Source organism: Cucumis sativus, chromosome 2 (assembly GCF_000004075.3).
Source record: "Cucumis sativus cultivar 9930 chromosome 2, Cucumber_9930_V3, whole genome shotgun sequence".
Classification (NCBI taxonomy): Eukaryota; Viridiplantae; Streptophyta; class Magnoliopsida; order Cucurbitales; family Cucurbitaceae; genus Cucumis; species Cucumis sativus.
In genome coordinates, this window is record NC_026656.2 from 17,407,145 (window position 1) to 17,421,015 (window position 13,871).

The 13,871-nt window shown below is 31.4% G+C and overlaps 2 protein-coding genes across 2 annotated transcripts; both read right to left on the reverse strand.

Moving 5' to 3' along the window:
* Positions 1 to 124: 124 nt before the first annotated feature.
* Positions 125 to 4,174, reverse strand: LOC101221932 (3-oxoacyl-[acyl-carrier-protein] reductase 4). The gene is made up of 11 exons (XM_004142893.3): positions 3,753 to 4,174; positions 3,368 to 3,510; positions 3,049 to 3,102; positions 1,857 to 1,937; positions 1,733 to 1,778; positions 1,550 to 1,644; positions 1,430 to 1,462; positions 947 to 1,081; positions 755 to 848; positions 581 to 663; positions 125 to 433 (listed from the first exon to the last, which is right to left on the reverse strand). The coding sequence occupies exons 1-11, from the start codon at positions 3,943 to 3,945 to the stop codon at positions 401 to 403; spliced, it is 990 nt and encodes a 329-aa protein (XP_004142941.1). The 5' UTR covers positions 3,946 to 4,174; the 3' UTR covers positions 125 to 400.
* Positions 4,175 to 5,536: 1,362 nt separating this feature from the next.
* On the reverse strand, positions 5,537 to 8,591 carry LOC101206146 (protein Iojap-related, mitochondrial). Its single transcript, XM_011651214.2, has 4 exons — positions 8,154 to 8,591; positions 7,927 to 8,014; positions 7,257 to 7,354; positions 5,537 to 5,771 (listed from the first exon to the last, which is right to left on the reverse strand). Exons 1-4 carry the CDS (start codon positions 8,451 to 8,453, stop codon positions 5,697 to 5,699), a joined length of 561 nt encoding a protein of 186 aa, XP_011649516.1. The 5' UTR covers positions 8,454 to 8,591; the 3' UTR covers positions 5,537 to 5,696.
* Between the last annotated feature and the right edge of the window lie 5,280 nt (positions 8,592 to 13,871).

Below are 13,871 nucleotides of genomic sequence, written 5' to 3' on the forward strand. Positions count from 1 at the left end.
TTAATATTGGCGTTAGGTCGATAATCCCAAGCCTACACCTAAAGTTCGAGGGACTAAATCTAAAATTTAAATACAGTTGGCGGGAAAGAAAAAAAAAAACTACGTTTGGAAAGGCTTAAAAACGTGAGTTTAAGAGGTTTGGATTACCCCACCCACCTTCCTTTTTGAAGTCTCAAATTCCTACCAAAATTTCTAATCAATTATCCTCCAAGAGAATTGTTTTGCAACCATAAATATAATTGGAACTCGAAAAATGGGCAAAAAGTGGGAAGACAATAACATGTATCGTTTGACATAGTAAATAAGTATATGGTCATATCTGGTGAAAGTAAAAAAACCGCAATCCCACGGCCACTTATATTATAAACTCTGAACTATCTCTCTCTTATGAGCAGCCCTCCTACATAACCATCCCACCATCGATGGTAAGAACCTGCAGAAGAAACGAACAAACAAACAAGCATCGAGATGAAATGAAGAAGGAAGTTGCACTTTGTGGATTCATAAAGGAAATGGATATTATTATTGCTAGAGCAACTAGTTTAGGAAAAGAAGAAAAAAGAAATGGAACTTTCTGGACCTGTCCTGTAATGTAACTAGCAGCAGGGTTGAGTGCCAAGAATTCAACGAGTCCAGCAACTTCTTCAGGTTGGCCATATCTTGCTGAAACAATGGGGGAATTGAATAAAAAAATGTTGCCATGAATCAACAGAATCAACACACACAATCAAATATTTGTTCCCTAGACTCTTACCCAAGGGGATGGTGCTCAGAATTTTCTTCTCAATCTCTGCCCCAAGCTTGGCAGTCATGTCCGACGCAATAAACCCAGGAGCAATAGCATTAACCTGGAACAACGTTACCGTTATGATGGCTCGGATTGTCAATTGGCAGTTATGCATGAGAAATCATTGTTATTAAAGAAGTTGGAAATTGCGGAACCCACGTTGATGTTTCTGCTTGCATATTCCTTGGCAACGGACTTTGTAAAACCAATCACCCCTGCCTTTGCAGCACTGTAGTTCGCTTGCCCAACATTTCCAACGAGGCCAACAACTGATGCTATATTGATTATTCTACCCTGTATAAAACTCTCTCAAAATGATTAGGACATTTCCATTTCTCCCTTCTCGCTTTTTAAGTGAGGGTTTATGATTGGACAGAAGAAAATATCTGAATTTCAGCAAGATGTGCAATGTCACCTCAAAACTGATTAAAATTGATCAAAGAATTGGGAATGTATTTCTTAAAAAAAAAAGTTGAGTGTCTAAGACTCTTAGTTCTGTGGAGGTACTCGTAGCTATGGCTGTAAATATTTACTGATATTATGAGGAAAAGTTAAAAGTGTACTGCATGCATCTTAAGTTGGGGAAGATTTATTGGCTCGTCTGCCTATAGAAAATTTGGAGAACACAAAGTGTGAGGTTACCTTCTTCTTTTTCATCATAATTTTGGATGCTGCCTGCAAAAAGAAATAAACTCTATTTCAGGAACAATATGCTTCAACTACAAATTCTTTGTTAAGGCAAAAGTTTCAATGCAATCGTACCTGAGTGCAGAGATATACACCGGTGAGATTCAGGTCAATCACCTCCTGCCATTGAGATGTCTTCATCCTCATCAACAAGCCATCACGAGTAATTCCTGAATTCCATGGAAATATAGGGTAAACGTAAAAGTAACCAAGTTAAATAGCCAAGAAGCTGGACAGCGTTAAAGAATCTATACGCACCTGCATTGTTGATCAATATATCAACAGTTCCCCAAGTATCAATGGCCTGTAAAAATGAGAATCATGCAAATGAGTAACAAGTAAATGCATAAACAAGTTAAACCAGAAAAAAGAAGTTGCTTACTGTCTTCATCATTGAATCCACATCAGCTTCCTTTGACATGTCTCCACCAAAAGTAATAGCTTGCCCACCAAAACCCTCAATCTGCGATTACGAGACAATTTTAGTCATCTTTTCAAAATGAATCATTAGTCACCATTATCATCAGACAAAATTTGGTGGCAATATCGCAGGTTAGTGAAATAGAATCATTGCACAATATGGATGTCAAAATATCATTCATTGACACTTTATTATTTCCAGAACAATGAGTAGAAAGGCCATGACTAAATGGTTCGGAAAGTAGAATGATCTTACATATCAGCCTAACTAAACTGAAGGCAGAAGTACATCGTTAAAAAAAATCCAAAAAAAAATCCAAAAAACAAAAACTTGGTCAAACAAGAAGAATTAAGTCAGTGAAAAATAATAGCCAGCTGAATGATGCCCAGTCATAAGAGAACTGTTTCGTGTGTGGATAGTGAAATCTAAAGAACCTTGCAATAGGACTTGAAGAGTAAATAAAAGAACTGTTTCATGTGTGGATAGTGAAATCTAGAGAACCTTGCAATGGGACTTGAAGAGTAAATAAAAGAACTGTTTCATGTGCGGATAGTGAAATCTAGAGAGCCTTGCAATAGGACTTGAAGAGTAAATAAGTATTAGGCCTTAATTAATATATAGGCTAATTAATATTTTTTTATAATGAACCATGCTTTCATTATCAATGTATATGTTAATTATTATATAGGTTAATTAATTTGTCACTAAATAAGTATTGGGGCTTCAATTAGTAAATAGGTTGTAATTTGTCATTAAAAAGTATTCTTAAAAGGCTACTGACTTTAACCTTTCACCCTTTTCTATAGTCAAATTTAGTGGTTCCTATCCTTTATATAAGAAAGGAAAAGAACTGATAACTTCTCAAAACTGTGTTGAACCTTGTTACAGAATCAATAGAATGAAAATAGTTGAACCAAGACATGACATGAGCTAAGCTTTATAACTGAACATAAAGTGTAATATGCTTAACTCATTGATGTTACCAGATTTTCCAACAATCTAATTACTGTGCAAAAATTTCCAAGTCGTTTCAGCATCTTTTGAGCATTCTTCCAGATAAACAGTCTCCTAAGGGTCTATCGGGCTTTACAACATTTGCGGAACACCTAAATGCAGTTTAAGATATGAGACTTGCAATACATGAATTATTTACCTCTTTAGAAACTTCCTCAGCCTCCTTTGACGATCTAGCATAATTAACCAGGACCTACAAATTTTTATTTGATTGAAAATTCAGAATTAATAGTTTTAACAGATAAAATAATGCTTCAGCTTATGCAGCGAAAAATAAAAAACTCCATGAAACAGGGGGATGTAATCAGAGAAACATTTTCCATATTTCATCTCCAATGTCAATGCTAGTAGAAGAACTCCGAGGAGGCAACGATTGTGTTTTCAAGTCCGATTTTATTCAACATATAAAACCAGAAATAAGTAATAGAGCTTTATACGCAAACAGAAAAGAGATGTACCTTACAACCCGCCTTTCCCAAGCTCAATGCGATGGCTTTTCCAATTCCTCTCGAGGCTCCTGTCACAATAGCCACAGGAGCTTCTACTTGCTGGACTTCCTTAATGCTTGCTTGTTCAGCTGTAGCAACCTGAGCTTTAATTCCTGCGTGTTCATTATGAATACAAGATCGTAATTCCACAGGCATTATCCACAGTTCCTTAGAGGAATAACTTCACAAAGTATAGTTCGTCGACATCAAAGACTAATGATAACATAAAAACACGAACAATTAAGAGTGCGACATCTAATAGTATCAACACGTAAGCAATGGCACTCACTAACCATGAAAAAAAAAAACTAACGAATGCACCTTCTCTCATCTCTAGTCCCTCAAGCAATCATACCTGTAGAAGCAAAAGAGCTCTTCGATCTTAACTGTAAGCCAAAACAACCTCGAAGCTGATTCGATCCAGCTCCGTTACAAATCGGTGACCATTGCTGAACAGAACTAGCTCTCCGATCAACACCGCCTTCAAATTTACCAACAATTCCAACCTTACTAAAAGCAACAGCGCTCGAACCGGTAACAGCCGCCATGAAAGCTCGGGGAGGTCTCGGCACAAAGAAAATCACAGAAGCCGAACGAAATAGCGAAATCGCAGCCAGAAATGAAAGCAAGGAAAGGATTCAGTTCTTATAGAGATGAAAGAATGAGAAAGCTTTGGGATCTCCGAAGGAAATGTGTATGGAATGGACCGGTGATGAAACCAAAGTGAGGTAGAGATAGTCAGTGGAAGAACTATGCGCAGGAGAGTTCAGTTTCCATGGAGGGTTAAAAATGTAAATTCGCTTCGTGTTAATTACTATAATGTCCCTCTAAGATTAATGGATCTTACGAAACGGGCGTCTTTTGGAGATAGGTTAAATGGTAATTGTGCGGGTTTTTTTCTTTGTTGGATTAATTAATTTGACCCTAATGCTTTTTGTTTGGAAAAAAATGAGAGTTCGCTTCACCTAAATCACCATTTTCTCCCTTGCTTTTCTAATTGCTACGATTAATAATGTTGAATTATAAATAATGAAAAGGAAATATTATTAAGCTTTACTTTCCCAAGTGTACACGTGTAATATATTTATAATTTTAATATAATTTATAAATATTTTAATTTATTTTACTATTTTAAAAATACTTCTTTAAAATATTATTATATAACTTTTTTTAATATTTTAAAAAATGTCCTTTAAAAATATTTCTATATAATTTCTTTTACCACCCATAAAAGATTTCTTTTACCACCCATAAAAGTTTATCAATAATAGAAAAGTTTATCAATAATAGATTTTAGTATATGTGATAACTATTTTATAAAGATTTTAGTATATGTAATAACTATTTTATAAAATTTGTTATTTTTTACCATGCCCCTTATTATTATTATCCAAATAGAAATGTAATAATTCATAAAGTTGTTTCCTTAAAAAATGAATATATATATATAAAAAAAGGTGATTTCATTTGAACAAATATAAATTCACAAACGAGGTTGGTGACGTCGGGGTATTGTATTCTATCTATCATACTTCAATATTAATACTCAAAATTGGACTAGTCATAAATTTAGATTTTAAAATATATAATAGAAAAGAAATCATGTCCATCAAAACCTAAGATGTAAAGTCAATTAATTGATTATATTATTTGACAGTCGAATTATGATAAAAACTAGATATTACGTATTAATTCTTCTCATTCTTTTCAAAATATTGTTAAATTCCAAGATTTTGTTAATATGTAGTAACAGAAGGGGAAAAAACATTCATTTTAGAGGTACTAAACATCAATGAAAAAAACAATTTAGTATTCGAATATACAATACTATGAATAATATAATTCAAAAAACAAGAAATTTCATTAAACTTTTAACAATATTTTTCGTTAGAAGAAACTAAACTATAACCATTCTAAAGTACTAAAATATAATTGTTGAAGTTAAAGATCTGTAACTCATGGAAAAATAGAAAGACTAAATTGTTAGTTGAACTCAAAAGAAAATTTTTGTTTTCATTTTCAAAACTTTCACACACTAAATTAATTTGTTTGTAAAAAACATATATATATATATATATATATATATATATATATATATATATATATATATATATATATTTTTAAAGAGAGAGAGAGAGAGAGTAAATAAGCTCACATAATTTCATGGATGAAGATGAAAATGGATAATTCCCAGAAAACAGTGAAGCATCTGCATCGTTCCTTCTTTCTTACACTCTCAAGTCTACATTATGAAAAAAGGGGACAATGAGATGATCATTGAAGAGAGAATTTTCAGTTGTTAAGGAGTTTTTTGTGTTGGTTTCTTCTTGGAGTTGTTCTTCGGCCGTATCTTCACTAAAGCTCTGTCCAGATCCTGCACAAAGAACAGAATAAGACATTGGTTAAGACCAAGGGAGTTAGGTCATACTCTTATTTGGTTCAGTTCATTCCGATTCAGTAAAGAATTTTTTCAATATAAAAGCATAGCAGCAGTTTATTGCAATATGATGATAGAAATGGGTACAATATCTCTGATCATGGTCTCCCAGAAACTAATTGTAGAGTGATAGCTTGGGTAGGAGTACCGCGTATGATTACAATCATTTGTCACATTCAAGAACACTCTCTAACAAGCCTCTAGTCATTCATAACCAGCTTGGGTAGGAGTACCGCGTATGATTACAATCATTTGTCACATTCAAAAACACTCTCTAACAAGCCTCTAGTCATTCATAACCAATCTTTGAGACATGATTTTCATATTATTAAAATTGATTTTGGATAATTAAGGTCTGTTTCAAAGTGATTTCAATACCACATCACTCTCCATCCCCAAACATGCCTGGCAAAACTTCTAGAAATGGATGGAATGAAGGATCCCCCAACATTAACCTCTTTATCCCTATGAATGTTGGAGAAATTTCACATGTTTAAAGGAACAACACAGACTTCATTCGTGAGAGTATGGCTGTAGTCTTTACTTAACACAGTGCTAAATATCGTGAGTGTTTGTAGATCCCTATAAGTCTGACTGTCTGTATGTATAACTGATACCTTGAGCCCCCTTTCACAATTCCAACCTTTGATTAAACCCCAAGCCATAGCAGGGGTTCAGAAACTAAAAAAAGGAAATCCAGCCAAGACCATCCAAAATGCTGGGAAAAAGAAGAAAATGGTCTACTTCACCAAGTTCGTTGCTCTAGACTAGGTCAACATTTCTTTTCCAATCACAAACAACTTCATTGATGGAATGAAATTACAAAAGGGAAACCCGTGTAAATTGTGGTGATTACAAAAGACCTCTTCAACTGGAGAGGAGAGAGGAATAACGGATTAGGTCAACATTTCACTCCATAATAACAATATATGCAAAAGAGCATCAATGCTCACCAATTCTAACCATTCCTCAACGGGTAAGACTACTTTTAAATTCATTTTTCAACAAAAGGTCTTATAAATCAATATTTGGGTTTCTATATTAATATTGTAAACTTCGAAATATTTTTATGAAAAATGAACTATTTTGAAACTTTTCACATTCAAGCGTGATTTAACATTTCATCACAAACGTATCTCAAGTGTGATTTTACTGACCACAATCTTGTCTGTGCCTCTAGAGGGAAATTAGCAGTGTAAATTTATCACATCTAAGTTAGCCTACGCCTACCTACCTACCGTTTCAACCAACTATCTGAGCCTTAAAATGCGAAGGTGCCACGAGAAAGCGTAAATCGTGTACCTCTGGTTTAAACATTTAAACAGAAGAAGGTTGAAAAGAAGCGCAAAAAAAATCATGCCCAAGTATGTTCTTCCCCTTTGTATTAATAAAGGGCAAAAGAGAAAAGCAACAAGAATTCACCTGAGCTGAATCATCTGGTGGTGTCTCGGTGGACCAAAGGCTCTCCAGATTGTAATAACTCCTGGCATTCTCGTCGAGGGCGTGAACTACTACTTTACCTAAAAGAAAACGTAAGAAAACGTAAAAAAACAAATTGTTCTTTTAGTACAACAAATTCAGGTTGTGGGTATAATATAACCCCTGGCTTCAAGAGAAGGAGTAAATCATGTTGGCTGCTAAAAGATAAACTGTAAAAGCATTGGCCGGAAACAATAAGAATGTATACATTATAAACTTTCATAGGACATAGCAAATATATAGATGAATAAATCTTAAAACAACACTATGATACAATCTTTGTTAATCCAATAGTACCATAATTTTCATTTTCATCATCATTTCTAGAAAATCCTAAGGAGGGATGATTAATTTGACGAACAATAACTAATTTTATACGTAGCAGAATGCATCAATCATAGTATAAACTCTGTTGCAGCTTGCTAGGTCGCGTGCAGAGTGTTACGGTGCAGAAGAATTGACAATTCAAAGCATGTGGAATCGAATTAGTTCGTAATATTTCGTTTATGGGTATCCTAGAAAATAGAGACGATTGGTTTATCTGCAATACAAATTCCTACAGAGTCCAAGAACAAGAACGTGCAGAATACTCGTTAAAGAGAGTAACACGGACCAGAGTCGATGACAATCCATTTTCCTTCCTCTTGCCCTTCCACACTAGGAAGTACTAACTGTCTAGCACCTTTCTGCTTTTGCTTTATCTGTAGATTCAAATAAAACGAGATAAAAAATTAAGCCACACTAATCAGCAACATCTCTTCTTCAAATTCATTTTCTCGGAAATATAATTGAAACGTCGGAACAATAAAATCAGAAAGAAATGCAGAAGAAGAAACTTACCTGGTAAATTAGGGCTTGAGCGATGTTCTTAACATGCCAGGTAGACCTACCAGTGGCGAACACCATGTAATCAGCCCAATCACAGTCTTTACGGACTGGTATCACTTTGACATCGTCCGCCTTCACCTTATTCAGAATCGTCTCGACCTCCTTAAGATCAAGTAAGCTTTTGTCGGGAGAGCCAGCGGTGGAAGAAGATAGAGCATGGCCGTGAACAAAGACGCCTCTATTCCATAGTTGAAGAAAACGAATCGTGGAAGAGAAAGCAGATGAAGATCGAATTCTTTGCGCCGCCAACATGTGATCTCTCCGGTGCGGTGTATCCCAATAGGCCGCCGTGAAAAATAGAGTTCCCGATTGGAGCTTGAAATTCCCGGTTGGCGCGACGAGCTGATTGCTTGGTCTGTGGATCAGCCCAACGCTTTGGGCTATTTTCAATTGCTTTGGTTTTTAATTTGAGGAATTGGATGAGAATAGTTAAGTTTTAGGTTTTTTTAAAAAAAAATATTTAAAAAAAAAGTATAGTAATGTTTCTCAAACATGAGAAATATAGAAAGTTTCTCTTAGAGATAGAAATATTGGACATAATTTGTTATATTTGTGATTTTCTAAATGCTATTATGCACGTGTAATAATGTTTTGATTCTAATTACTATATTTGCAATTGTTTATATTATTAATATACGATATCTAATTTAATGATTGATTGGTAAAGGTAATATTAATTTTTTCAGTCCAATTCCAAAAATTTCAATAACTTTTAAAAATTTATAGTTAAGTTTAGAATGTGTGATATGTTCAGTTGTATATTGAATATGTTATTCAATCACTTAATTTATTTAAAACATACCATTTAACACAATTTGAAGTTTAGCCTTATAATATCTAGTTTATTGATCTCTTTTTAAGGGTAAGAAATTTGTATGTATTTTGTAAGAAATACTTTTTTAGTACAATAATTACGTGAAGTTAATATCCAACCTTACACTTGTGAGTGAAATCACTTTGACTAGTAAGAAGTAATTGATAAAACCATAAAAAATAATTCATTTTGTAAAATGAAATTTATAAAAAAACATTAAAATATGGAAAAATTGCATCAAATAATAAAAACATCTAGAGAAAAATAAAACAACCTATAATACATTAAAATTAGTGATATGATAAGATAATCATAGGTCTATCGACTTCGACTTGTATAATTTATAAAATGCAGTAACATAAATTATATTATCGTAAACTTTTTTGTTATTTTATCTAAAGATCCATAAATATAAATAAAGAGGGTTGTCCAAAGGATGGTCAAATTCACTCCCCACCCATTCCATTTGTTTGTATAATGCTTTATTGTATTGCCAAATATTCGTTAATCATGCCCCACTTGTACTAATCATTGATAATATCCCCATAAATTATTGGTCAAGCATTATTTAAGAACATAATTATCCAACTAATATATATATTTATACACACTAATTAAACATCGTCCCATTACTAAACATCCATAATATAAATTTATAATTATGCCGAGGGGACGACATTTAATGTTTTCTATAAATATACTAACTTCCAATTAAACAAATACACTATAAGACAATGTTTCTGTTCACCACTTTTTTGTTTCTTTCTTTTTCCTTTCTCCTTTCTCCTTTTTGCCAATTTTAATATTATATGAAGCTCTCATACAATAATTTTCTGGAGTCTACTGCTTTTTAGCATTATATCATGATTATCATTTCTAATCTATGTTAGATATAAATTTTAGTGATGGGCTAACAAAAATTGGAGTGTTTCATCTTATTATTACTTGTGTATATTCGTATAAATTGATGTAAATCAATTTAATATATACATTTCAAAATAAGTATGTGTGTTGTTAGCTATTTGGTCGTATACATACATATATTTTCTTCTTTAAGTAATAATTCTTAGTAGTTATTAGCTATAGGTCGTATATATGAGACGTGGGTAGTTAGAAGTTTGACGATTTTGATTTGATCAACCTATTAATAATGTATTTGTTTTTTTTCAAAGTTTTCCAATGGGCTAGTAATAGAGTTTAATCATGAAATGTACATTTAACAATAAAATATGATACTTTAGTGATGTTGTTATGTGTCGACTTCTTGAGATGAACTTTTTGATTATAGCTTTTGAAAACAAACGCAATTCAATATTAATTGGCGTAGATTTTAACACTTCGTGTTTATAACGTTCAACATTTCATCTTACATTTGTTTTTATTTAAAAACAAAACACTTGGTTAATGTATAAACTTGTGCTAATAAGTGGATAATTAACAATTTCAAATGTTATGATTTTTAAGAGTTTGAACATGTATTTAGTAATCAACAAATTCTAAACACCATTCAATAGCACGTGAAAGTGAAAAGTTGTGTTTCAAATATGTTCCATTGTTGTAAATGCACTCGTTTTTTAACTTAAAATTGTCTTGGTGCTATTTATAGTATAATAACTACGTAGAACGCTTGTATTGCATATAAACGAGATATCATGTATTCGTCTCTAAGTTTTAAAGAATACACGCATTTGGTTTACAATGTTTTAAACTAGTCATTTTAATCGTTTGATATAGTGATAAAATTCTCTTTCAATTCAACTATACTCGGGTTCAAGCCTCATCCACGTATATATATATACTAACCAGGCACAAATATATTTATCGATTAAACAACATTTGGATTAACTAAATGAAACATTTTTGAAATAACAAAATAAATTAAAATATTTACAAACTATAGAAAAAATTTAGATTATACTATTGATAGTTTTCTATCAATATAACATATCAATTATTACCGGTGATAAAATTTGCTATAAGTTATAAATATTTCGTAAAATTTGTTATTTTTGAAAATTCTCATAACTAAATTTATATATCAATTAATTTAGTGGAATTGTAAAAAATAGCAAAATATTTACGAGCTATAACAAAATTTCATATTATATCTATAACAAATATTTGTTAGTAAATAATATTCTTCTATGGGTAACATTTACTAATAATCAATATACCTTATAAATATTTTATTTTAATTTATTTGGCTATTATTAAAGAAAAAGATGCTCTGTTAATTTATTCATATCCGAGACTAGAAAAATAAGATTTCAATTACATATAATTTTATGGAAGGAAGAGATAAAAGAAATATAGAATTAGTTGGGGGGATGGATGAAAATCTACTTTTTGTACTTTTAAGTTTTTAACCCCCAGCTTTCTACCTAATCACACAAAATGCACGCTGAGGGCACTGACTCTCTAGAATTGAGTGTCAACGGGCTGAAAAAACGGGCCACACGTGTGAACTGGAAAAGGCGGGCAATCTGTCGCGTTCCGTTCCCCAACCCCAACACCGTTATTATTATTGTTATTTTCTTTTTCCTTTTCTCTTTTTTAATGAAATTCGGCACATTTGAGGTTGAGGAGTGGCCGTCGTTGTTTCTCTACCCAATTCTTTGAACTGTCTTTTCATTGCATTTATGACGTCTTAACTCTTTACTTCCATTACGTATTTCTTCTCCAATTATATTTTCCATTTTCTTCTTCTTCTGCGTTTTCTCTCTTTATTTTTTTGTTCTTTAGAGCTTCATATCATTTCATAAAATTGCATTTCTTTCCTATGGACATCAAATTAAATGAATGTGTTGACTTTTGGTTTTGTATTATTTATTCCTCCTCTAATATTATTTCATTAATTGTAATTTTAAAGCTTCATAATTCCATTCTTCAAACTAACTATTATATATATATACTTTTAAGAAGGGTATAATGTAGAATATATTAAATGTAACATTCAATCAATTTTTTTTAATCACGATACGTTTAGCTTTACAATCACAAAATTATCATCGTTTTTTTTATACATATCCGATAGAGAAATAAACTCCTACGTTAAAATTTAGCAATGTGAAAGATCAAATACCTAATAATTAAAATTTGTTCAAATACCTAACCAAATAGTTTATCTTTTAACATAAAAAAAATGAATATCCAAAATTCGTTGTAAATTTCATTTAAAAGAACGCAACATAATCGTAAATCAAAAGTTGTAATTAATATATATTTGACACTACTTTTCATATAAAAAAAGCTTAATTGTTTTTCTTAAGATAAATTGTAAAAAATAGCAAATTTGACAAAATATTTTCAATTCATAAAAGTCAATCATTAACTATCATTGATAGAATCTAACATTTCGTAAATATTTCAAATTATTTTGCTATTTTTAAAAATGTTCATTGTTTTAATACCCATAAATGTTTGAACCAACTTACACACGTTAACTAATTTCTTACGACAACCTGTTTGACCTTACAATATTTAGATGCAATAGAAGTTGGTAGTACGAGGGGATGTAAATATTATAAAATGTGAGGGTAGATGTGGGGAGAAAGAGAGTATACATGCAAACATTCAATAAAATATCAACAAGAATCTATTTATAAAAAATAAAATAAAAGAGGTATTTAAATATACACATTTGACGTTAGATGGGAATTGGGAAAGCAACAGTTGGATTGATGATTGCAATGAAATCTTTACTACAACTCTTTGAGAGAGCACCTACCAAATAAAACGACATTATTTGTACCTTTTTTTTTTTTTCTCCTTCTTCTTTCAATTATTGTATTTTGTAAGTGAAATTAATTTTAATTTGCATCTACTAATTGATTAGTTGTTAATCCTAATCTAGTTGGTTGTGTTGACCCTATTAGTTCTCTAATCCCTTTCCAATACCCTACTTCCCCACACCCTTCAAATCAAATTAAAGCTTGCTTAAACTATACAAATATTATATATATTACTTAATTAATCCACTTTTTTTTTTTTTTTTTTGTCTTAACATCGTTACTTTCTCAGTCTTCTTATTTATAATAACAATAACTGGTTATTGAAGTCGGCACATTTATCTGGAAACCTTATATTAGTCTTTTTTTTTTTGTTTTGTTTTACACATCTAAACTAAGTATCTCAAACAATACGAGTCCCATAAATCACTAATACATTAGAAGGTTTGTTATTACGATTAAACACTACAAAACAGTATAATAATATGTCCTGTTTATAACTTGATTTTTAAATACTTAAAACATCAATACCGACCATTTAAAATAAATAAATTGTCATATTGACGTTGAGTTGTTGTTTAAATATGTAAATTGTGAATTATTCACCTGTTATAATATTTACAAATATACCAAAACAAAATAATGTCTACGACAAACTATTATATGCACAACACATATACATTTAGTTTTGGTCTACTGCGGTCTGTAAGAGATATAATCCGTGCTGTTTTGCTGTTTTTGTAAATATTTTGGTTCATTTTGCTAATTTTGAAAATGCTATTGCAAAAACAGCAAAGAAAATTATGACCATAAAACTCATGTCACTATATTTTATAAATTGCAAAAATAACAATTTTAAAAGTTGATAACTCTATCATTACCGTATGATAACCCTGTGAATAACGAACGATACCACGAATTTTGTCATGTTCGCAATAGTTTTTTTGTTTCTAAATATTTTTGTCCTTTTTAATGCCATTTTTTTCAAATTTGAAAGAAGGCATAAGAATAATCATAGAAAAATGTTAAAAGATAAACATTAAACATTTTTTTTTGTTCTTTAATAAATGGTATCTTATATTGAGTAATTATAAAATACAATAATTGCACATGAAAAGGCATAAGAAA